Source organism: Alosa sapidissima, chromosome 5, assembly GCF_018492685.1.
Source record: "Alosa sapidissima isolate fAloSap1 chromosome 5, fAloSap1.pri, whole genome shotgun sequence".
Classification (NCBI taxonomy): domain Eukaryota; kingdom Metazoa; phylum Chordata; class Actinopteri; order Clupeiformes; family Clupeidae; genus Alosa; species Alosa sapidissima.
The window spans coordinates 9,476,612-9,501,401 of NC_055961.1; the positions used below are offsets into that span (position 1 = coordinate 9,476,612).

Genomic DNA, 24,790 nt, shown 5'->3' on the forward strand with positions numbered 1-24,790 from the left:
GTGGGAGAACAATTGTGCTTCTTATCATATAATGGAAACACCTCATAGAGCGCAACAAAACTGTGTCAGAAGTAAACACAGTATCTATTCTCTACACATGAAAAGCTTCCTGGAAGCAATCATTTTTACCGCCATCATAGATCAGCAAAAATGGGAGTGACCTGAAAAGATGTGTCAGCTAAGCTTCCTCCGTTACAGGACATGCAAGTCGATGGGTGATTTATGGTATGGGGAGGACCAGGGTCTCAGTCAAACACTGACCTGGAGTGCCCTGTCTTAGCCGTATGAATTTTTGATGGCTCGTCTCAGTAGGGAATACAGCGTTGGCCTTTGGTGTGACAGCGGAAAGGCAGCACTCTGCATACAGGAAGATGCGGAGTGAACACTCCCAAGGTGACCCTGCAGATCAAGAGTAAACAGTCGGGGACGCTTTTGCAGCAGGATCAGGATGCTGCAACCGTGTACCAAAGATTCTAGAACAGAGCTCTGTTCTAGAATCTTTGCCGTGTACACTGTTTCCTTTTCCCTCTTGTCATATAGAAAGGCTTTGTTTTAACACTGCAATCCAAGAATTATAAATTAACAATCAGAGGTGAGTACTGCCTGAATGTGTCCAGATACTGACTGGGCAGAGCTCTTTATATGCCATCAGATAAAAATCATTTTTGGCTTTGGAGAATGGCAGTGTCGTAATTGTGCAATTATTGGCTTCCCTTTTGGAATGCTAATATGACCAAAAAAGCCAGGTGCAGTCTGAATAAGTTTCACACTGTTGCAAAGCAGCGTTGAGCTGGCACACCATCATTCAGCACATTCAGTTCCCACATCCTTTAAGGGAATGCAAGTAGAGTGTAGCGAGCCAGCTATCATTTTTTGAATGGTAGAATCTTCTTTGGATGCATTAGCGAACCTATTTCTGTGTGGGTGCAATTTCAAGGTAACGTTTTTGTTAGAGATGTATACATGTTGTTTAGTTAAACTACAGCAGGCTGGCTGGAGATATTTGGAAGTTTAACATGGCCAGAGACCGAGTCTTTTCCCCTTTTTTTCTGGAGTCTGTGGAAGTAATGAGATTTGGACTTACCGGGTGCACTGGGATATCTCCGTCAGTGAAAACCAGACACTGCAGTGTGAGTGGACCACAGCTTCCTATTTGCCCCCCAGCAGATCCACATTGTGCATGCAGCGCTAGTGATTTGCCTTCAGGCCAGATTAGTCACAGGACAGGATTTTGGACGCTGCAAAGGATTAATTGGAGGCCCTGCTTCTCCTGAAATTACAGAGGACTCATTTATTCATTTATTTGTTTTTTTTTTATCATTATTATTTTAAATGTCAAACTATAATCAGTGGAGATGTGAGATGAAATGCAGACAGGATTCATTTTTAACACACCAGACATTGTTAAATAATGATTTGCTTTGTTAGATACAGGTTTGTTAATAGTATCTCCTATCTCCTAATAGTTTGGGTGACCTTCAGGCTCCATGATCAGAAAGAAACGTCAAACACAAACAGCTTTAAAGGATTCCCAAAAAGCAAGCACTGAGAAAGTGTTTGTTTTGACTTATGTCGAAACAAGTATGCTTTGTGTATAGCATTAAGCATTAAACACAGATGAGCAAATCATTTTCAAAGCAAGTTTTTTCAGTGCAACATTTCAGATGTAAAAATGTAGTATGTTAAGGCTGTAGCGATAAATGTGCTTTCGAAGACAAGTTTTTTCAGATGATGAAAACCCAAAACACCAGAATGGGCATGTAGCAGACATAAATGTTGGACAAGTGCAAAAGAAATATGAAAGATACATCAATATCTTCGTAGAAGAATTTCAAGAGTTTTCAGAAAAGCACGGCTTTCCAAGAGTCAGACCTCGTTTGGTTGCAGCAAAGCATCTCACAGGAGAGGACATGCTAGGGATGGTTTACTTGCAGGTCTGAAACAAATCTATCAAGAATTTTGTAGTGTATTATTACCTTTCTGCAGATAACTCTGCTTGACAGGAGAGCACAAAACAAGACAAGCAAAAGCGCCCATTCTCTCCAAATGTCACTGCAGTAGCGTCTCCAGAGGGTGTGTACGATTCATAAAGACCCCTAACCCTCCTCCTTTGATTTCCTGTAGCTGAACCAGTTGCGCTTCTTCAGCCTTGTCAAATGGAAGTAATCATGTATTCCATGAGCACAGGTGCTTATCTGCACAACTTGTGGTTATCTCAAAAATTCAGATTACGGGGCCGACGTCAGAGGATGGTAATTTTGGAATTGAGAAAAGGCGCTAAAAACCACAATGTCAGTAATCTGCCGTATGTGTTACAAAAGATTTCCAGAAGGGATATGTGAAATAGGCTTGGTGAACTATTGTTTTTACTCTTTTTTTTTTTTGAAAAGGACCCAACAGATGACCTTTACACATAATCAGATGCGTGAAGTAGTGAAACATGTGTCATCAAAAGGGGACTGCTGGATTTCTTCGCTGTTGATTTGGCTTTGTGTGTTTACCTGTGTTATCATTAGCAGAGAGATAAGTAGCTCGTGGAAATAGAGGGAATGTGCTGGTTTTAATTTGCCACTGAGGCAAAGCATCCAGTTAGCATAAATTAGCTTTATGGCTCCTTTACCCTAGCCAACCCCTCTTGCTTTTTTAAGTAGGGCACATCATTTAAAAGGGTCCCTATTAATGAGAGAGGGTAACACTTCAAGTGGGTATTAATAAATGAGTGACCCACGGTTTCCCTGGCGTTAGATACAGCAGTGAAAGGAATGCTGAATCAAAAAGGGTCTTTGAAGCTATGTACTTTATTTTTTACACTAAACATATCCTAAACCAACACAGTGCTCCTGCAGTTAGGGTTGAATATATGATTGAAATGCTTATCATACGGTATAATAATATTCTTTGCCAAATACGCATAGTATATGTATATAAGTATGTATGTATATAGTTGCCATATACTACCCAATGAGGTAGTATTTGTATTGTACATGTACTGTGTGTACTGTATACTAGCGTACACTTGAGTGGTCTGAATAAGATATGCGGGGCTTCAGAGAGAGCCTGCTACACAAGAGGGTGTGAGGAGCATCTTGGTAGGGCAGACGTGCAGCCGGTGCAGGCACGGAGAGTCGGCGGGAGGCAGCTGAGGAGGTGAGCGAGAGGGCATGGCCCAGGTCCAGGGAGCGCCAGGAGGCCACGCTAGCCTCGCACTCCGCAAAGGAACCCCCCGCTCGCAACACACACTCATCTATTTCAGGCTGCCGCAGGGTGAACGACGGGACAGCGCGGTCAGCCCGCCGGGCGGGGCCAAGGCGTCCTCTCCTTCAACCCCAACACTACCACCCCCCCCCCCCTCCCCCCAACCCTCCTTCCACCTGCACTCCCCCTCCTCACACATCCTCCACTCTTTTCTCGGCGCCCGGCGCAGTAGTCACATGCCGCTCCGTGCCGCGCCCAGCCCCCTCCCCCTTCCGCAGCGGAGGAGAGAGGATGTTAGCTACCCCACTGTCAGAGCAGATAGGGTCACTGAACATCACATCGAAGGGCCAGCACTGGAAATAAAGCACCGATGAGTGGGTGAGAGAGAGAGAGAGGGGCTTCACGCTTGCCTCAACTTGCCTTGGCTTCTGCGCTAGAGAATGGACACGCTAAAAAGCGATCCCTTTTACAGTCACACATTAACACCTGCGCAACAAGCAGTTTATTGATTCTCTTCTAAATGTACAGTAAATCCATTCCTGTTGGAGATCACATGATCAAACTGTCAGGGGAGGCTTACCTTTCCGAGAACATCCGAGTGGCTTTCACCTCTAGAGTTCACTAAAAGGTTGTACTCCATATAGTGGCTACCGGTACATACATATATGCGTGCATACTGTGCATGCATATATGTATGTACCTGTGCAGTCTCTCACGTGCATAGTTATATATTTAAAACCACATTTTCCAAATACAGTAGAGCCTAATAGACTGAAAGAGGACATGGCACTTGGCCTCCAGATGAACCAAACAGGATGACTGGAGTCTTGACTGTGCTGATGAATATTTAACCAGGTGGGCCATGCAGGGTGTGAGGTGTGGTGATTTAGAAACACATTATGTGAGGACCTCAGAATCTGATACTGAAGTGTAAATCTGTGTGAGGACCTTAGAAAGTGTGTGTGTCAATCTGTGTGAGGACCTTAGAATCTGATAGTGGAAATCTGTGTGAGGACTTTAGAATGTGTGTGTGTCAGTCTGTGTGAGGAATTTGTGTGAGTACATTTTTGTGAGGATTTTGGAATCTGGTTGTGGAAATCTGTGCGACCACTATTTGAGTGACATTGACATCCTTCAGATTTTGACCATATGAGACCAGGCTTTGAGAAAGACTGGAAGGCAGGGTGGGGTTCATAGGAGAAGGTATGGGGGAAAGCTTGACACTGGACGACAATTCATGATTCTTTGCTTAAGTATTCACTAGGCATTGGGCACTGGCCATGGGCACTGGAGTGATGGATCTCCCCTAGTGCTAGTGAAATGGATGGAGAGGTGCTATTGTGCTGGAGGCTGTCAGAGAAAAAGACAGAACATGGGAGCACAGAGATGTGGATGTAGAGAGACAGTTCTATAAGCCCTTGGATTGCATCCAGAGACAGGTAAATGATAACACTGACAATGTACTCCCTCCTTCATGAAACATAACCTACCAGCAGTCCTTCAATCAAACTAGTCTGCTGCATCAATGGTTCGATATTTGAAGAAGAAAACATACTGCTGGTATGGCACAGGAATTATCAAGATATATAGCAAATCATAATATAGGCAGTCAGATTTTAATGATGAATACATTTTAAAGGAAGGAAAGAACGAACTTACTTTGTTATTGATTACACTGATGAAGATGAACTGCTGCCTTCTAGTTGGGAGATCAACCAAGGGGCCACTGCCATTATCCCTGGGTAAAAGGACATAGACAGGGCACAATTAAAATAATGAGTCATTTGAAATATAGTCCATCTTCCTGAGGTTACACCGAAAGACAGTGACCCTTTACTTATATACAGTACTGCACAATGGGTCATTTTAGCCTGTGTTTCACCTCTAGAGTTAGTTTCAAGATTTCAAGTAGCATTTTTGAGTGCTTTGGAATGATGAGCAAACACAATGTTTTGGAGCCGCCATCCCAATTAGTTGTAATTAGTTTCCTCGGTGCAAATTAAAAGCCCACAAACCCGTCCTGCAGAGAGGGTACTGAGGAGAGAGCTGCTTTAAAATCCTCTCTTTGTGTGATTGAGTCAGAGTGCCTCTCTCTCTCTCTCTCTCTCTCTCTCTCTCTCTCTCTCTCTCTCTGTTGGCGTTCGGAAGTACCATCGCTCATTAGTGTGCAGGGGTTAGCCCATAGTTTTGTTTGTGTTTAAGTTGTTCCTCCCTCCATTAAAGAACCACTCGTATACATTGGCGCGTGACTGATGTGCAGGTCGTCCACATAGACGGGAGATAAGGGATGGGAGGGCAAAATGGCTGAGGGGGGTTCCGATTCAGCTAACCCCATTAGCTCTCAGTCCTTCTGATCTTGTATGTGTATCTCTGAAAGCCCCAATCAGTCCTTCAGGAGGAGAGGGAGCGGGCGCGAGGGCTGCGTTTTGTTTCCGAGATGGATTATTCAGGAAGAGGGAGGGAGACGAGACGAAATGAAGACTTGCCATCGGCGAGCATCTCGAGAGGGCGAGGTGCCAAGGGCCTGCGATGAAATGATTTCCACCTTGCACTGTATGAACTGGAATTCCTGTGCTGAATACATGAATACTGTTCGGCGGTATTCGAAGCCAGAATTCATGGCTGTCTATTTCATCATGCTCAGAAGAAGAACAAGAATTTCTGCCATGATTTCGTACTCCCAAAAAAGGAAAGCTGGAGTGCATTAGTCGGATCCATTCCTCTCTGCAGCACTCAGTCTGTCTGTCTGTCCACCTACCCACCTATGTATCTCTTAATCTATATCCAGCTCTGTATCTGCAATAGATAGCTATATCATAGTTACAGTACATATAACCATATACTGTATCTGTATTAATTACACAGATCTAATTATTTAGTTTCAATAAATATTTCTAATGGCACTGCATTTTTTACATTTTATATATATTACACATTACTCTTTTAATGTAGCTGAAAAATGACCTTTAGAGAAGAAAACATATTTTGCATTGTTGATCTAGACAAGCATCGCAAAGACCCTGTACAATAAGTGAACTATTCTGAAAATTAATATATTACAATTAGAATGAGAAGGAATGCAGCAAATGCACACATTTCAAAGGCCGATCTGTTGTGGCAAACACAACAATAGCCATCGAATCTCTCATTGTGTTTGAGCTGTACTCCTGATATGGCTCAAGGAGCATTACTTTCTTTGTATTCACAACATGTTCTGGAAGCATGTTCAGCCATTTGTCAGACACCTGCATTCCAATCAGCTTCCTCAGTGCATACAGGCTGGACCCTGACTCTGCAGGGCTCCGAGCCAGCCGCTCCTGCATGCATGCACGCCCGCAGTGGCTCCGCTTTAAAATTAGTGGAAATCATTTGATCACCTCCAGCCTGGCGCATTAGCACTTTGACCCATTCTCCCCTCTTGGTGCTGCAGTGGCGCACCACACACACACACACACACACACACACACACACACACACACACACACGGCTCACCCCCACTCGCCACGCCAGCTCACATCTGAGCTCCAGACATCCAGACAGCCCCGCCCAGGGCATGTCCCCTGGCAGGCCTTCCATCTGGGACTTGAGACAGAGAGAGTGGAGGGTGGAAGGGAAGACCAAATAAGTGCGAATTCAGAAACAGCAGGATGCTGTCAACTCTGATCCATGTCAGAGTATTAGGAGGGCGCGGAGGGGAGAGGCAGGTGATGAATGCAAAGCACTGAGGCACATTTACAGAGGACGATGCCCAGGCTCCCCTCCCAAGGGTACGCTGCTACAACACGACATGACAGATGCCATTTTATATGCTGGCTCTGTCCGCTATATGTTGCCTTTTGCTTTTATGGCTTGTATTTGTCATTTTATGCTTTGTGCTTTTCCAATCTATCTTTCGTGGGCTTAACTAAATACGTATTTGCATTTGTGGCGTCGTATAACATTTGGTCAAGGACACTGAACAACACTCAAAATTAGCCTCCATTTGCAGTTTTCATGTTGATGGATGGGCATTTAGCTGGTATCAAGTTCTTTCCTTATCAGTATTACCAATGTCTGCTGAATCTCTAAAAATGTTGAATGTGTTGAAACATATAGCGCCATTTATCTGATTTTTCTCAACGTATTTGAATTGTTTCTTGTTCTACAGGAAGAGGGAAAAATAGGAGTCATATTCAATGTCGGGACTGATGACATCACCATCAATGAACCTGCCATCGCAGTGGCCGACGGAAAGTACCATGTGGTGCGTTTCACACGCAGTGGTGGCAATGCCACTCTCCAAGTGGACAACCAACCGGTCATTGAACGCTACCCTGCAGGTAGGACACCAGACGACTCGTGGGGGTCAAATGGTTAGATGATGATGGTTGGTCAACAAGAACACCCCCCGTGCTGATGTAACTATCACCCTGGCCCGAGTGGAGAGAAAGAGAAACAGAGTGATGTTGAGTAACAAAAGTATTTTTACTGGAAAAGTAAACTGACAGATCCATTATATCATTATTTTTCAAGGCATCCTAAATATTCTAAAACCCCATGGCAAGGAAGGAATTCAGAAATAAGTTGCAGGCTTGTCTTTTTTTGCACCAAAGTGCAAATCAATTCCAATTGGAGCATGTATGGTGTTTTATTGGGAAGCATAATATTTCACTTTTTAACTATTCCCAGCTCCGTGTGAGTCACCACATGGAGAGCACAGATAACTACAGCATGAACAATCTAATAATGATCAGAAATTGACACAGTTGCCCCAAGTTGGCTCGCCTCACTCAGTCTGCCCAGGCATCGATGTGCTGCATTTTGCACTTGTTTTAAAAGCTTGTTTGGGTTTTGGCAAGAAAGGAAATGGGCAGATAGCGCTGGAAATATGACTCCCCCTTTAGCAGGGATTTGTTGATGCTGACGTTCCTTAAGCAGCTCAGCCACAGTTTCAGCTTCCCTCTCCCTGCAGTGTTCAGTGGAGACACACACGACAACAGCAATGACTTTATTAAATATGTATGTAATGACATTGGTTGTCTGTGTGAATCTGATAACATTACCATATATGAGGCGACACCAAAGAACCACCAGCCTACAACAAAGCAGTTCAAGAAAATGTCTCTTTTTGAACCACTGTGTGTGTTTTACTCGATTGTTATCTTTCTTTCCTCCGTACAGTCCAGAAAGACTCTCTCTCTCTCTCTCTCTCTCCACTGTGTGCTCTGGGACCTGTTTCCTCACTCAGTTGCTGTTGAACAGGAAGACATTTTCTGTCTCTCTAATAGCTTCCCCTGCAGTGTTTCAATTTTTATTCAATTTGGATCCCACTAGGCCTGCGAGATTACTGTGCAGGATTGGAGATCTCCTCAGAACCACAGGCCTAGGCAACCAGGCAAACCTGAATAGGTTTGTGCAGACAGTATATATGATAAGAAAAACACACGCAATTGTCTTTTTTTGTCTCTCTTTAGTTAGATAAAGTAATTTGCAAATGTTCAAATTTTACTGTGGCATTATAGCAAAGTCTACAGCTCCAGGGTTAACTCTTGAGCTAGACTAGATTACCGCAATGGCTTTACCTTTAGAATCACTATAGGCTTTTCAACAGTTACATTCATATGTCGTCTCACAGAGGAGGACACACAGGAATTGTGTAGTCAAGGACACACAAGTTTTTTGTGCCATGAATGTTGCTAAAGAAATGGCTCGTCCGCCATTTACTCACTCGACTAAGCTGTTTATTTTTTAATGTGCTATTTTGGAACTTGCCTGTGCTGTTGTCACACATTAGAGCCTTTAAAACAGGATTAGGAAGGTGTGAGCTTGGGCCTCGTTCAGAGTCCAGGGCAGGCTGCCAGATGGGACCGAAATAGCCCCTGTGTCTGAGTGAGAAGAAATGGCTCCTGAAAATGACAGGAGTCTCTTATCCATTCCATTTGTGCTCTTTCGTGTTGAAAGTACGGAGAAAAAAGTCCAGTATGATTATATGTTTTAGATCCATGGTAACGATCACGTTGCCTGGGCTTGCTGATTATCTAATTGCTACTAATTAAGATAATGGTCCCTTTACTGTCATAGACACCTATAGACATACAGTCATATAATAGTGTTAGACTTTGCTATGTCATTATCTGAAATTGTATATGAATAGGTTGTGTTTACCCCTCATTAAAAAGTGAGGTTGAAATGAATTTCAGATTTAGAAAGACAGGCCTTGTAAAGTTTGGTTTTTGAATACATACTGGCATTGGAACACAGAATCATTTTGACTGATGCTTTAAGTTTTTTTTCTTTTGAAATGCATATGAAGGTTTAATCACCTCTCCATCATGGAAAGTCAGTTCGTTTGTGTTTTATGTTCTCTCTGACAACTGATTGTCAGTGGCAGGGCTGTAGTACTCGAGTCCGGTCTTGGACTCGAGTCCGGACTCGAGACCGTTTTTCTATGGTCTCGGACTTGTCTCGGACTCGCTAGTATTTGGACTTGGTCTTGTCTCGGTCTCGGCCACTGGTCTTGCCAAATATGGCTTTTGGTCTCGACCGAGTCCAGGTGTCTTTAGGGCCATCAAAATTAACGTGTTAATCGCCGCGATTCATTTTGAAATACATAATGCGTTACAAAATATTAACTCAATAGTGTTTACCTTTGTGGGGGGCTGATGTCACGTAACGGAAGCCGCAAAACCAAAAACCGCAAGCCTGAGAGTTTATTTTACTGTCTGTGGAGTTAGCTGAAGATAAAGAGGAACCAACATTTAGCCAAATAGTAGCTTTACTGCAAACTGCTTTTCACTCTTGTTAGATAACGTTTACAATGTCAAAATGCACCAACTGCAACAGTTACATAAAGATGATACTTTTCGGCTCCTCTCCATTAAGATCCAACTTGAACGTATGCTACTCCATTTAATTAAGAGCGCGTCTGAACGCACACGAGAAGGAGAGAAAACGATTGGCAGGCTCCAGCTGGCTTGTCGTTGTTGATGATAATTGATATCTCCTTTTTAATATAAGAAACTTATAAAAGGAAGGCAACAAAGACGAGGTTAGAGGAGATTGCGGATTTAGCCGATTTCCACTATATACTGACCAGTTATAAACATGTATGTAGGCTGCACTCACTGTGATTTGAAAAATGGACAAAAATATGAAGAGTTGTCTTTGCCTTTGTGTAATGGAACTGGTGAGTCTTGAAGTCTTCAATAATTTGTTTACATGAAGCACATATTATGCCGATTGAAACACATCCCATTCAGATAGCTAGGTGACTGGCTTAGGCTCATCATTCACTTTTAATTGCAAACAGAAAATGTCTAGCTAGCATCATGTCATTACATGCTTCTATTTCCAAAGGAATGAAAACTGTTTATACCAACTTAATATCATGCTTATCATTGTTAATATTTTACAATACATGTGGTACAAACAATATTAGAGCTTGTGGACTAGCTATAGGCTATATTTCAATGGAGCTGGTAAAAAAAAGATCATTATGAGAACGTGGCCACAATGGGCTTAAAGTAACAGTGCGCCATTTACAAATGAGTTAAACAGCATCATGTGTAGTATTTCTTAAGAAATGAATACTTTAAAACACAATTACTGTGTCAGTATTATCATTTAAATAATATAAAAGTGTTTTACTTTTACCTTTGTGGTTACTCATACTTTGTGATTTATGATGAAGCTTTAGTCTTTAGGAACTTTTTAATTGCGGTTAATCGAGATTAATTCATTTCAAAATATATATTTTGAATCGTTTGACAGCCCTATAATAATATTGGAGAAGGGGAATGGCTACACTTACAAATCCTGGGTGTGTTCACACTGTTTTTGCTTTTAGATAATAATAATAATAACCCAAAATGATTGTCATGCACAAGACTTTTTTTCCTATCCTGGACTCGGTCTTGACTCGGACTCGAACCTTTTTGGACTCGGTCTTGTCTTGGACTCGAACCTCTTTGGACTCGGTCTTGACTTGGTCTCGACTAGTCCTGGTCTTGGACTTGTCTTGGACTCGACAAAGGTGGTCTTGACTACAGCCCTGGTCAGTGGTGTTGATATATACAGTATTATGTGCTCATTTGTGTTCTCCCAAGCCTGCATGCAGTGAGTCATGACCAACTCTCACTCTGGCCAGATTTAGCAATTAATTTGAGTTGAGAGTACTCAACCAACTCAATAACCAACTGATCTTCCGCTGAATGTTAACACCCCATCTTATATACTCAGGTGGTAGTTTTATTGCCAGATCCAACTGCTGTGTAATGCAATTTTCCACCTGAACAGTTCTTAATGCCCTCTTCACTAATCCTGCAACTTTGTCCACTTTGGCGAAATTGCCCACTCAAATGCCACTGGCTGATGGCCCGATGTGTACGCTGCAGGCCAGATACGTACAAATGCACCATTTGACATAAGTTCTTTGAATGTTTTCTACTTTTACCGAAACTAGTGCAGTAAACCTCACTATTTGGATTATCCACTCTGAAAAATAAAAAGCATAATATCAACAAACAGCAGCTGGCTTGTTAAGTGGAGAGACTTGCCATGTTCAGTGATTAAGGCTGACTCATATGGGATAGGTCTAGGGAAATAAAGAATTTAAGTACATAATATTCTGTTACCACCTATGGATTTTGTGATTATACTGTACTCTGACGCATTGTGAGCCCACATGTGCATTTTAGTGTGTCATCTCCATATGCGGTAGTTGTAATGTTCTTTTCAGATCATCCTTTGCTCGGTTCAAAAAGACCTATTCACAGCCAGAAACTAAATTTTGCATGCCAGTTGCCTAGTATCCATGGTTTTGCTGTAAACCTTTTGTATCTGAGGCTTCACACATAGCTCAGGGAGGTATTTCAGGTTGGAAAACCTACCTGTGTACCCAGCACGCCTGTGCCATAGTGGCATCTCTATTTTTACTTTTAACAGTTTGTACATACACACTGGTCCTGAGGTAATTTCACTCCACTGTGTGTTTTATCAGCTATGGCTGGAACGACAAATAGAAATTGAACTGGAAGTTGGTTAGCTTTGACTGAAGTTGCTACTGGGAGTCACACTGTTGGGGAAGAATGACAGTTGTGCCAAGGCACTAGCAGAGATTCCATAGTAAAATCCCAAGGCAGACTATATCAGCCCCTCATCATTCACTCACTCTGAATGGGTGCCGTTCAGGGAGCTCCTCCGCTGTTTACCGAAGAGCGCACTTGTCAGAGTTCCTCACACACCGAGGCTCAGTCAGTGGCAGAGAGTCGCGTTCTTTTCATTTTTATTTCATCAGTGGAAGAACATCTTCGTTTTTACCTGGAGCTTTGCACTCACTGTGTATAATGTGAATGACTGTCTTGATGATTTATACCGGAAAGTGTTTGCTTTAGTTTATTTTACCCAAATTTTGTATTTATCTGGAGACACTGTGGGGGAGCCTTTGAGTTAGTTATGATGTGCTTGACATTTCCCAAGCATGTTTGAGAAAATGTCTTCCTGATTCCTTTCTAAAGATTTATTAAATACAGAGTATGTGAATGTTTGATCTGTTTTATCTTAAAATTGCATGCATTGATATGTTGCCTTAATGCCTCATTCCTTTTCTTTGATGCAAATTTACAGGGACTATGTATATCCAATCCAACATTAACGATGATGACTAAACACTACTAAATATGTCTCCTATAAATATAAATAAACATATTTCTAACTAGAGGATGGTCATAAATCTGAACTCTAACCCACCATAAAATAAACCTAACTTTGGCGCATTAACCCGAAAGCTAATTCAGAATTGCTAAACTTGCTAGATTTGATGCCATGTCTTTCTCCTTGTGACCCATGAACTTCTTGATGTTAACCTCCTATCTGTCTTTCTAAATTCTTTGAAGGGAACTATGATAATGAACGGCTGGCAATTGCTAGACAAAGAATCCCATACAGGCTTGGTCGGGTAGTTGACGAGTGGCTACTCGACAAAGGTAAAAACAATTAATTGATTAACAAATTTAACTTCTTCACAATGTCTCTGAGAGATGTGCAGTTCATAGCGACGCTCATAGAGTGGTACACTTCTATATAATCCGAATTTCATCGATCCGATTCGATTATTTGTACAGCAAAGAATTTCAACAAAATGGCTGACATGCCGTACTGGGCCAAACGATCTCCACTGAGTGTCTTCCTCTCCTTTCACACCTAGAACTGCATCCTGTCAGAGACGGAGGTGTAATAACGTAACAATAACCCCCACTAACCCTCCAATAATACTCCATCATAACTGTCTGTAAATAGATGCTGGTTTTTATATGTCGTATGTCTGCTCCTGTGAACCCCCTCTAACACCTCTAACACTTCTCATAAACAGTCTTTTCTAAACAGTGCTTAACCTCAGACTCTAACCCCTGTGCTAAATAGTCAGGAGTTAAATAGGAAGAAAACTTCTCATATTGGCCTAAATTGTTTTCTCCAAAGAAGGTGGTGATCTCCAAAGAAGAAAAAACTCTTAATTTCTCTTCATTTAAATTTAATATTTTTATCAGCAGATATAAATAATTTTCTAACATGCTGAATGATCCAATGATGTTATTATCACAGCCATTGAATATATGCCTTGCCAAACAACATATGCCTTGCCACTAATTGATTGTAATCTATAAAGCTGCTTTTTCCCCTTGTATTACCAGTTAAACATGCATTGTGGTAATTTCCTGAAAAGCTGAATAAGTTTGTGTGGACAGTATTGAGTCAGTTTCTGAAGTAATTATCAAGTAACTTCAGATAAACAAAATGCAATTATGTTTGTCTAGTAGAAGGAGTAAACAAAGACCTCTTTCCATTTCCATGTAACCTGCAGCCTCCTCATTGCTTCCTTTGCCTCCTGTTTAGTGGACTTAGTGATTCAATGGTCCTCTTGTATTTCAAAATAGGGAGCATGCCATGCCTTTTAAAAACTGACATTTTAAACCATGAAATAGAAAAAATGGCTGTAAATATTTCATTTTTAATTAAATTCATTACCCAGTGGGTTAGACCTCTCTAAAGAAGACACAGCCCAGAGCTTTTTTGAAAATCATAACGCCATGCTTCTATTTCTCATTCTGATTTCATTATGAAACCCCAAAGACATCAACTCAGCTCAGAGTCAAAGGGAAAGCATTTCCCCCCTGTTTTGCTCAGGTTGTCTATAGTTTCAACATCTCCATAAGGCTCTAGTGTCTAAGAGCAAGTCTGAGATAACACGTCTGTGAAGCTGTTAAATCCGCTACAGAAAGGTGAAGGCTAAAATAAGAGGAGGAAGCGCTAACAGATGCTAAAAAATACTCAGTTTTATTCTCGCATCACTGCGACTCGTTTGTAAACTTCAGAAATGAATGTCAGTGTACAGTAGTATTAAATGAATCTCACAGATGGAACACAGTAAAATAACATGTTTAATACCAGTGTAGTATGTTTTTTTTTTGTTCATATATTCTATTTTATGCGCCACCTTACTGGACTAACTTCATTTAACTTGTAGCCCTCAAACGCCTGAGGATCCCCTCCATTAACCATGAAGAGGCTCTTACCAGTGGCCTTATAGCAGCCTACTTGATAATGCACTGAGGCTGAGCACATCATTTACCAGTTTAAATAGACAACACTAGCCTGGACTGATGCCAGTTTTAAACAGCTAGTCATTCAGTGACTTCCTAAACAAACAAGCAAGATAGACATATTAGCTTTTGGCTATCTTAGTTTAAATAATTTCCAATAAAGGCTGCATTGACTGTTACACTCGTAATATGATGACTGATATATCTGTAAATGGAAACTGGAAGCTAATCTTTAAACCAGTTATTGAAACATTAAATGTAGACTACAATAGGCATTTTATAATTCTGGATATATTGAATCATATATGTGTGATTCAATCCAGTTAATTTTTTCCAATTGAGTGGTGCAGTTTTTCATTGCTTCCCAGCTAATACTTTCAGTCTACAAATAATTAATTGCAAAGATGAAGGTATACAGAGGGACCCCAAGTCATTTGCACTCTGTCTGTGTGTCTGTGTGTGTGCGTGTGTGTGTGTGTGTGTTCGTGTGTGTGTGTGTGTGTGTGTAATTCATTATTGTGGATCTGAGGCCATATGTCTATGCATGGAGCAAGAACGGGGAGAGGGGGGGGGGGGGGTTTCTTCTACGTAGAAGGTGGTGGGAACCCATTAATGTTGGAGCTGGTGGCCGATCAGATCATCATCCATGTAGATTAAAAGAAACAAGGCTTCTGTGTCTAAATAAAGCATCCTCAGAAGCTCTCTGCACTCTCATTAATATCGTCCTCCAGTTCCACTCACTTTCCTTCCTTCATTATCTCCCACTGAAGTCTCATATGACTTCAGAGGCATAGATGATATGTGCTCATTTATTTTACACTGATTTGTGTTTCGTAGTGTTCTCTTTAGCCCCACTACTTTTTTGAGGCTGTCATGCATACTTGTGCTGGCAGTATTAATGTAGGTGGAAAGCAATACATTTTTCATATCACTTGGTGGTCCCTGAAAAACAGGGACAGATTCAATAATGTGCCACTTTTTGCTCCTTCTATTTTTCCTCTCTCTCTCTCTCTCTCTCTCTCTCTCTCTCTCGCTCTCTCTCTCTCTCTCTTCCTCCCCCTCTCTCTCTCTCTCTCTCTCTCTCTCTCTCTCTCTCTCTCTCTCTCTCTCTCCAAACTGTCTGTATCTCTTTACATACTCCTCCGATGCATCACAGGGCGACAGCTGACCATCTTTAACAGCCAGGCGGCCATTAAGATCGGTGGCCAGGACAAAAGCCGTCCTTTCCAGGGCCAGATCTCCGGCCTCTACTACAACGGGCTGCAGGTGCTGAAGCTGGCGGCCGAGGGCGACACCAACGTCCAGGTGGAGGGCAACCTCCGCCTCGTCGGCGACGCGCCGTCCATCCTGTCAACGGAGACCACCTCGGCCACGCCGCCGGCCGCCGCCGACATGTCCACCACCATCATGGAGACAACCACCACCATGGCGACCACCACGACCCGCAGACAGCGCTCCCCGAGTCTGAAAGACAGCATCACACAGGTCAGTAAGGGGAGATGGGGACGCAGAGTGGTGGAGGTACTGTAGGGGTGGAGATGCGGATGAGAGAGGTTGACGGAGAGTCAGTGAAAATGAACTTATTATCATTGAAGCAGACTCCATTAAACGTTAACACACCATTAGTTTTCATACTCCAGCTGCGAGTGAGGCAGCCAGGGCTCTGTGTGACCCATCATTTTACGGGGGCCTCTTGCCACGATCCTGATCAAATATTAATGTTTCTGGGGCTGCCGGTGTGGATATATGAGAAGCCAAACTGGATCAGTACTTTGCGAGGATCCAGTGGTAAGAAAACGAATATGCCAGACAATGGGCAATGAGATAAGAGAAATCTTTTGACCTTTTCTCGGTCATGCGATATTGGGACTTTTCAAGCTGCGGTGGACAAGACGGGGGGTCTCGCTAAAAGCCCATAAATGATCACATGCGGTGGGCTGCGCTAGCTTCAGAATTAGTCTCCGATTTATTGTCATTGTGGACACATGCTCTGTCTCCTCCTTCACCATCTCCCTCTAACGTCCTTTAATCCCTCCCAATCATGTTTTACTTACTGAAGGACTCCTCACAGTCAACACATATGGCAAACCAGTCATATTTTGAGCCCAGAGGTTTAGAAGTTAAAGCCAACAGCTTTAGGATATCAGAGTGTTCAGCGCAAATTGAGTTTTAAAGATGCAATATCTTAAGAGGTGCTCTGTAATGAACACTCAATTTTCTCATGCCTTGCCAATGAATATGCTGTTCATCAACTTCATCCCATGAGAAATCAGTCCAATCAAACCTTGCATTACCAGAAAGTAGAATGCATATTTAAACTTAACATATTTAGGAAAGCAATTATGTCTCAGTTCTAGGGTGAAATACTAGTTATATGAAAGTATGCATGTACTTTAACACAGTTTGTATAGTTACTATGAAACTTACTTAGTTGGCAAGCGCTTTTTGTCCAAGGCGGCATAGAAAATGAAGATGAAGTAGAGACAGAAGCAAGTGACTATTGCATTACTTACTGACTGTTCAATCTCAGCGGCCGTTATATTTGCAGGACCAGAGTGAGGCCTGGGGCATATCTTATGTAAAGCTGTTTTTATCATCAATGTCATCATACAGGAGTTAGTGTAGTTTTCAATTATTCAACACTGTAATTTATTCAGTATTTGTCATTTATGATGGCCCATGTAAAACATTGGCAAATGTGTCCGTGACTAAGTAATAATTGCTTGCCATACTCATTTTCATATATGCAGATCAGCCTAAATTCTGTCGTGACTTGTTATAGGAATTACTTGTAAAAGCGGACGATATTTGAACGGGAATACTAATTCAATGAAATTAGATTTAATACATTCTGAATGGCTGACAGGAGGAATTAAGGTTTTAAAGAGTTGCCAAGTCCATCCCTGTTCGTCACTGTTCACTTCACTGTTCTTGGCTCAGCGTACAGCTTTGTGAGAAGTGCTAACAGACCTTGGCATGCATGAAAGCACTTGGATAAACTAGCCTCTCAGAGTAACAAAGTATGACTGACTTTACCATCAAGTCTGCTGACATCACAAATAGCCAACATGACCTACAAACTATAGAAATGTTCCGGAAAGAAATTAGCTCATGCTGGCAGAGCCGCCGTCTGATGGTTTGCTTTGCTGATGGTGCCATGATTTTTGTATGGGCCCTTTATCTGCTGTTCTATGGAAGCTTGGCAGAAGAGGTTAATATTTTCTCAGAATGTATAAATTCACATTTCCTTGCATGACATTTCCCTATCCTACCACCATGTTGCTATTGCTCCCACATATATTCTACCAGAGCAGGGGCCGGAAGGTAACATTTTGAGTCGTAATGCACCATTTGCTTTGCCTAAATCAGAGTGGGTTATGTGTTCCAGCCTGCCAGTGACACATAGCTTGTAGTTAACCTTTCATGTTGCAAATTAGTTATTCTACAGTGGCAATTAGTGCAATTTAAAAGTACCATACCATAGTAAAGATAATCTATGAGTCTTGTTTTGCCAAAAGATGCTGCTTGAATAAATATAGTTTGTGAAGGAGGCTGATAAGCTGTAAATATTCCACAGCTAAACAGATCTAACATGTTTTTAATTATTATAATCAAATATTAACACAAGAACATTACACATACACTGTTTACACATTATAAAACAGTAAAAGCACAACATGATTGACTGAGATACTTGATTTCCCAGGGACAGAGATGATCATTGAGATGGATAGAAAGGTTTTGTTATTGTCAGGCAAATGCAGGCAATATTTGTGATATGTGTTTAAAACTTAGAGAGAGAGAGAGAGAGAGAGAGAGATAGAGAGAAAGAGAGAGAGTCAGTCAAGTCCTCTCTACTGACAGGGTTTTATCTGTACAGTAGCCCTGACTGATAATTGTTGCTTTGGGCTCGGCTGCATAAACAGAAAAGCCATGGGTTCGCTTCATTAGCACGGGCTTGATTAGAAGTGTCTACATGATAATGGAAGAGATGAAGCGATGTCAATCACACACAAAGTGGCTATTTCCTCTCGGGAAGAGGTGGATGGCACCAGCACAGCGATTTCCTTCCATGGAAATGCAATCTTCTTCAGGGTGTTTTTCTCATGGATATGGACCCCCATTCGAATGTGTCCATTCAACACAAACAGTCATAGCAATGTGCTTTTTAATCAAAGAAGCCACGGTGATAATATTCACTCTCTCTCCCCGTGCAGAGCTCCGATGACCTGCTTGTGGCGTCGGCCGAGTGCCCCAGTGACGACGAGGACCTGGAGGAATGCGAGCCAGGCACAGGTGAGTGCGGGGCTCCCACCCCGTGGCCACTGCTTCCTCCCTGGGTACCCAAATGTCCCCTCTCCCCCTGGGTAGGGACAATCACAAAAAAACGCACAGCACAAAAAAGCCAAGACAGAGGGCAAGCAGACAGACCTGTTCTTATTCTCGCTTATTATAAACCTACTTTGCACCAAGAAGCAGCTTTTTTTCCCCCTCCTAATTTCTCACAGCTACAGGCAAGAGAGGTGCTGTCAGGGGCTGGGTGGCATCATTAAGATGCTGGCGCCTCCCCACTGGTTTCTAAGGTCAACGGTAGAGCTTAGAAACCACCCCTCATTCGACAGAGATGCATAGTAATCTGCCAAGCTTGTCTATATTCAAAAGAGTCAGAGCCATTGTTATACTACAGTTTCTACAAGTTTGTAACTGAATAACAGGATATATGTTGCAGTCTGTATCATAATACATAGTGAAAGAGAGAGGCCCACAGATTTAGATTTAGCCTAATATTAAACCATGATTCGATAACTATAGCACTTTGTTTATAGTGAAATATCCTTAGATATGAAATGCTATTGGATGAAGTGTGAAAATAAACATAATGTGATTGTCCTTAATTCATCTCATGACTGTGTTACATTTAACACTGACATTTTACAGGCAATAATTTAAATTGACAGCTACCGCATGTGTTAGATTTCAAGACTGTTGTGACAAATAATCTATCACTCACTTCCCCAGTTTATCTTTTCTTAATATTCATTCCAATGTGTTATGACTATTGTAGATGTTAGGTGCCCAATTTTCCGTTATTTTCATTATAGTCCCACCTACAGTAACTGCTGTGAGATTATTATAAGTCATATTTGGTGGATCTTCTCACCTGTCCTGTGTACCTGTGGTTGGAAGCTTAGCTCTCCTGCTTTCCCTAAAAGGATGGCAATGTCATTTGTCCATCCTTGGTTACTAACACCACCCCATCCCTACACAATATCCTGCCTAAATCCGTCTCTTAGTCCCCCACTAACCCTACCTCATGAAGTCAATGTGCCGGGACCCTTTCATCTCTCCCTGGACAGCCCCTACTCACACCCCCATGTGACCATAATGGTACTCGCTTCAATGCCAAGCACTATGAGAGAAAGTCCTGTGATTGCACGTCAGACTGACTGTCTGACTGGTTAACACTGAAAGACCAAGAGAGCTGGGGAAAGGATGTGTTTCTCTGTGAGGACAATCTTACACAGCTTTCTTTTTTTGTAATTTGCTTTTTTTCCCATGCAAAAAACATGCGGCCTATTTGTTGATGTAAGTGACCCAAACTCCATGGTATGTTATCTTATTTAAGCAAAAAAAAAAAAAGAAGCCAAGAAAAATGCAAGAGATGAAAGAGAAGACTCTTTGGAAAATAGTTTGAAGATATTGTGCTATTTTACTCAGAATATATATAAATGCATAGAAAATGTTGAAGTAGTAATTATGCTAAGATAAATGTTAGGAGCAAATGCAAAGACATACGATCACAATCTGTAACAGACTAAGCCATAGAACTATTTTATACTTGAGTATACAACAGTAGTCTAGTCATCACCAGGCATGGCCTTTTACTGATTCTAACTCCTTTCATTTCTCTCCCTTCCTTTAGGAGGTGACTTAGTGATTCCCATGCTGACTGTGGATTCCCAAGACGCTCAGTCTGGCATCACATATTACCCAGCCATCCCCTCGCCCCCCACTTCCCTGACCCCCCTCCAGACCACCAAAGAGTCCCAGGGCCTCCCCGCCCCCCGCCCCCCCTGCCCTCCCGACCAGGAGGACTGCGGCGAGCCCGTGGAGGTCTCGGCCTTCGGCTCGGGCGAGATGACCGAGTCCGACGACGAGGACTTTTACAAAAACACCCCCATGGTCACCGATAGGACAGTCCTGCCCCCTCCCCCGGCCGCCGCCGCAGGAAGCGAGGGTGGGGTCCAGCCCGGGGCCGTCCCTCCGGGAGGCGCTGCCGCCGCCGCCGGCGCGGGCCCCACCAGCAACCCCGAGCAGCTGCACATCCCCGCAGGCAAGATGAACACCCTGAACACCCGCGACCAGATGCTGCTGCCGCCGGCACCACCGGCCTCGCGCCACCCGCCGCCCGCGGGCCTCACTCACTCACCCCCTGATTTCCCCCGTGTGTCCACAGCTCAGCCCGCCACGCCGCGAGAGAAGAACCCGCCCGGCGTGGCCGAGGTCATCCGCGAGTCCAGCAGCACCACGGGCATGGTGGTGGGTATCGTGGCGGCCGCCGCCCTCTGCATCCTCATCCTGCTCTACGCCATGTACAAGTACCGCAACCGCGACGAGGGCTCCTACCAGGTGGACCAGGGACGCAACTTCATCAGCAACCCCGGCGCCGACAGCAACGGCTCTGTGGTGAAGGAGAAGACGGCCGGCACCACGGCGACCGTCGCCAAGACGAGCACTAAGAGCAAAAAGAACAAAGATAAGGAATATTATGTCTGAGAATGAGTGATAGAGAAGTATAAAGAGAGGGAGAGAGAGGGAGAGAGAGGAGGGTTGGAGAGGAGGAGATAGTGGTCAGGGGAATTTTACCACATTCATTCCCACACTTTATGCAGAATAATAAACAGAATCATGAAGGTTTTTTTATACATTTGGCGACATCAGTGTGGTCCTGTTGTCATTATGAAGACTTACATAATGACACGAGGAAAACCAGCTCCATTTCAACATCACATGGTTATCAGCTATTTTTTATATTACGAAACAGTAGAAGGTTAGAGACCACATAACAGTGCTCCTAACTTTCCTGGTCATGACACAGGACTTAAGCACAGCTAAACTCTGCTTAACATTTTCTGTTCAACATTCAAGGTACATTTGTGAACAGTTATGTAAGTAAAAACAGTGCTGTGACAATGAAGGCACTGCTTTATCTGACCTACATCAGTATATCCCCTGGTCAGTCAAAAGAAGCAATGGTCCATCTTTATTTCTGTTTATTTTTCTCTAGCTACTGAGCCACAAGAGAGTGATTGTGAATTGGGGAGGCTTTGCACAAGCAGAGTCTTCTCTGTTGAGAACCAGGGTTGCGCTCAGGTTTGAGGGACATATTCTGCACCAGCAAGAAGCTGCTACCCCCCCCCCCCCCCCAACCCCACCCACCCAAATTGTGGGGAACAGCTGTCTTACTGCTGATCGCTGTGACTGGCTCTACATAGATGTTTGATCTCAACTAAAGGGAGACTGTGAACTCTGCCCTTTGAACTTTTAAAAGGGAAAGCGTAAGTAGTACATTAAAGGACAAAGACAGACATGCAAATGGCCAATAAGACCACTGTTATATTCTATTAGCCTAAAAGGGAATTTTATTGAAGCAGTAATGTCCCAGTGGTCTGAAATCTGTTATTAAATTAGTGTTTGATCTTTTCAGACTAGTGTTGTAATGAACAAAATAAAAGACATCAGTTTTGAAACTGGGAGTCTATGGTGCAAGGAACTGATGTTATACCATATCTGGTTGAAGTTTTGACATGAAACACAGGCTTATTTTTGTTAAAAGCAGAGGTCCATTATTCCAGTCTCGAGATTAAAAGAAGCGGCCTGCTCTGACGTGGCCTGGGACTCTCCAGCGAGGCCGATTAACCCTTAAAGGAGTACCGTCACACCGGTGTGACGGGAATGTTGGGAAATAACATTCTAAAGAATATCTGGGTTCATTGAATTCAACATGGAATTTTAGAACCTTCAATTGTTGCGGAACTTAGAATGTTCAAAAACCTACACCTTTAAGGGTTAACACCAGTTAATGCACCGCCTTACCACCTTACCATCTCCTCTATGCCAACAGGTGGGAGAGAGTGTGCGTGCAGTGTGTCCACTATTACTGAGATGTGCTTTCATTTATGTGTAGCCTCCAGTGAACAAAAAATTATCAAGTCCCGATTTAAGTCACAAAAAAGGGGTAGGATACTATACAACTGGGAGTTAACAGTCCGGATGCTTTCTTTTTTTTGTCTATTTGAAGGAATTAGGTTTGTTATTGACTCCAGCAGGAGATAGGCAGGGAAGGAGAAAGAAAAAAGCCCAAAAGTTAAAAGACACTGTATTTATGTACATAAGACAAAATCTTTTGACATTGTCAAAAATGTGTGTGTAAGTGTGCCAGAAAAAGTGAGCGAGCTCATGTGTGCATATGTATGAGTTTCTGTGCGTGTAATCGTTTCCTCCTCCATGAGACAGACTCAGACAATGACAAACACTCGGAAGACTTTTCTTGGCTTCCTCATTCGCCACAATAAGCACTTCTGCCAGATCCCCAGTGACACGTAACTGCAGACATTGAATATGAAAGGGATCTTTTTGGATGGTGAAAGTGAATCTGGAAGAACTTTCTGGCATCGCTGCAGTGGAAAGGAAAAAGGGACGTGGCCAACGTTGTGCTCAGACGCCTCATTTCCTCTCCTCAAAGTCAACATGAAGTACAGTGAAGGAACGAAGAGTTGAAAAAAATAAATCTGTCTCATGAAAAGTGTTTTCCAATCAGAATAATGTGAATTGTGTTTAATTTTTTATTATTAAAATGAAATCCTCTCTGAAAAAAAAAAACTAAACAATTTATGTATCGTCTAGATATTTCTCACTTTGGTTTGGAGGCAATCTTTTCCTGTGCTCACTCTCCTGATCAGCCTTTTTGTTTTTGTTTTAATTGACCCTGTATGTATGACAGACATGTTTTACACTGTAATATGGTAATTTTGCCACATAAAATAAATACTGAATCAAATAACAACAGTCTCCATGAACCAAGGAGAATGGACTCTTCTTCCACATGCACCTGATTTCAGTTGAATACTTATTATTTTCTCTACACACATGATTCAGCCATACCATACAAAGCCATGCTTTATAAATTATTTTTGTTACATTGCTTTTTTATTTGATATTTTTTTAACGTTCAGATATACTGTATGACACAGGCTGTCCAGGGTGTGCTGTGGTTCTTTATGTTCAAGTGTAGTGTTCCTGTGAGATCAACCTAAATCTGTATAAAATGGCAGAGGGGAGAAATACACTTGGCTCTACACTTTGTAAAATCCTCTCTGTGTTTTTATTTGGTCTCAACACTAAAACAGTGGAGAAAAGTGAATGGTAATTTCCATTATTTAGCTATGAAGAACACTGAATGGATGGTATGCATACTGGTAACTACCATGTTTTACACACATTGGTCATTTACTAACAGTACGTGGCAGCTAGTGATCTACCTGGAGCTGTGGGGATTTTCCAGAGGGTATTAGAGTGATCAGCAGAGGCGTGGCCACAGGCCAGTGTAGTGGTTATTAGAGTGATCAGCTTAGGCGTGGCCACAGGCCAGTGTAGTCAAACTGACAGACTGCCCACTGTTCCTAGTCCTCATCCCACTCTGTAAAAACGCTCAGAAGTTAGATAGACATAAATGGATTAACTTTTTTTTTCATGTCCTATTTCATCCTTGGCTATGCAACTGGGCTGTCCCGCATATCCACCAGAATACACATCTGTTTTGCCAACAGCCTACTGAAGATATCGCCAGCCTCTCATGTGGCCTATGTTCACAGTATCACCATGCTCCTGAACACATTAACACATCAACACATTAATGTAAAACGTGTGGGTGCGATCTCATACCGCACCTCAGAATATTTTTGACATTGATGCCCCGATGCTCTTTGTTAACAACAACAAACTGAACTGTTGATTTT

At 42.6% G+C, this 24,790-nt stretch overlaps 1 protein-coding gene across 13 annotated transcripts in view; it reads left to right on the forward strand.

The window, feature by feature from the left end:
• Positions 1-23,835, forward strand: part of nrxn2a (neurexin 2a) — a 207,242-nt gene extending 183,407 nt beyond the window's left edge. For 8 of the 13 annotated variants that reach the window (XM_042092085.1, XM_042092088.1, XM_042092089.1 and 5 more), the window contains 5 exons: positions 7,343-7,514; positions 13,068-13,157; positions 15,928-16,256; positions 18,989-19,067; positions 20,695-23,835. In XM_042092085.1, the coding sequence (XP_041948019.1) occupies positions 7,343-7,514; positions 13,068-13,157; positions 15,928-16,256; positions 18,989-19,067; positions 20,695-21,548 (1,524 nt within the window). In that variant the 3' untranslated portion in view covers positions 21,549-23,835. The remainder of the gene's footprint in view (positions 1-7,342; positions 7,515-13,067; positions 13,158-15,927; positions 16,257-18,988; positions 19,068-20,694) is intronic. The other 5 variants (XM_042092096.1, XM_042092098.1, XM_042092094.1 and 2 more) reach the window with 4 other exon arrangements.
• The last annotated feature ends 955 nt before the right edge of the window (positions 23,836-24,790 follow it).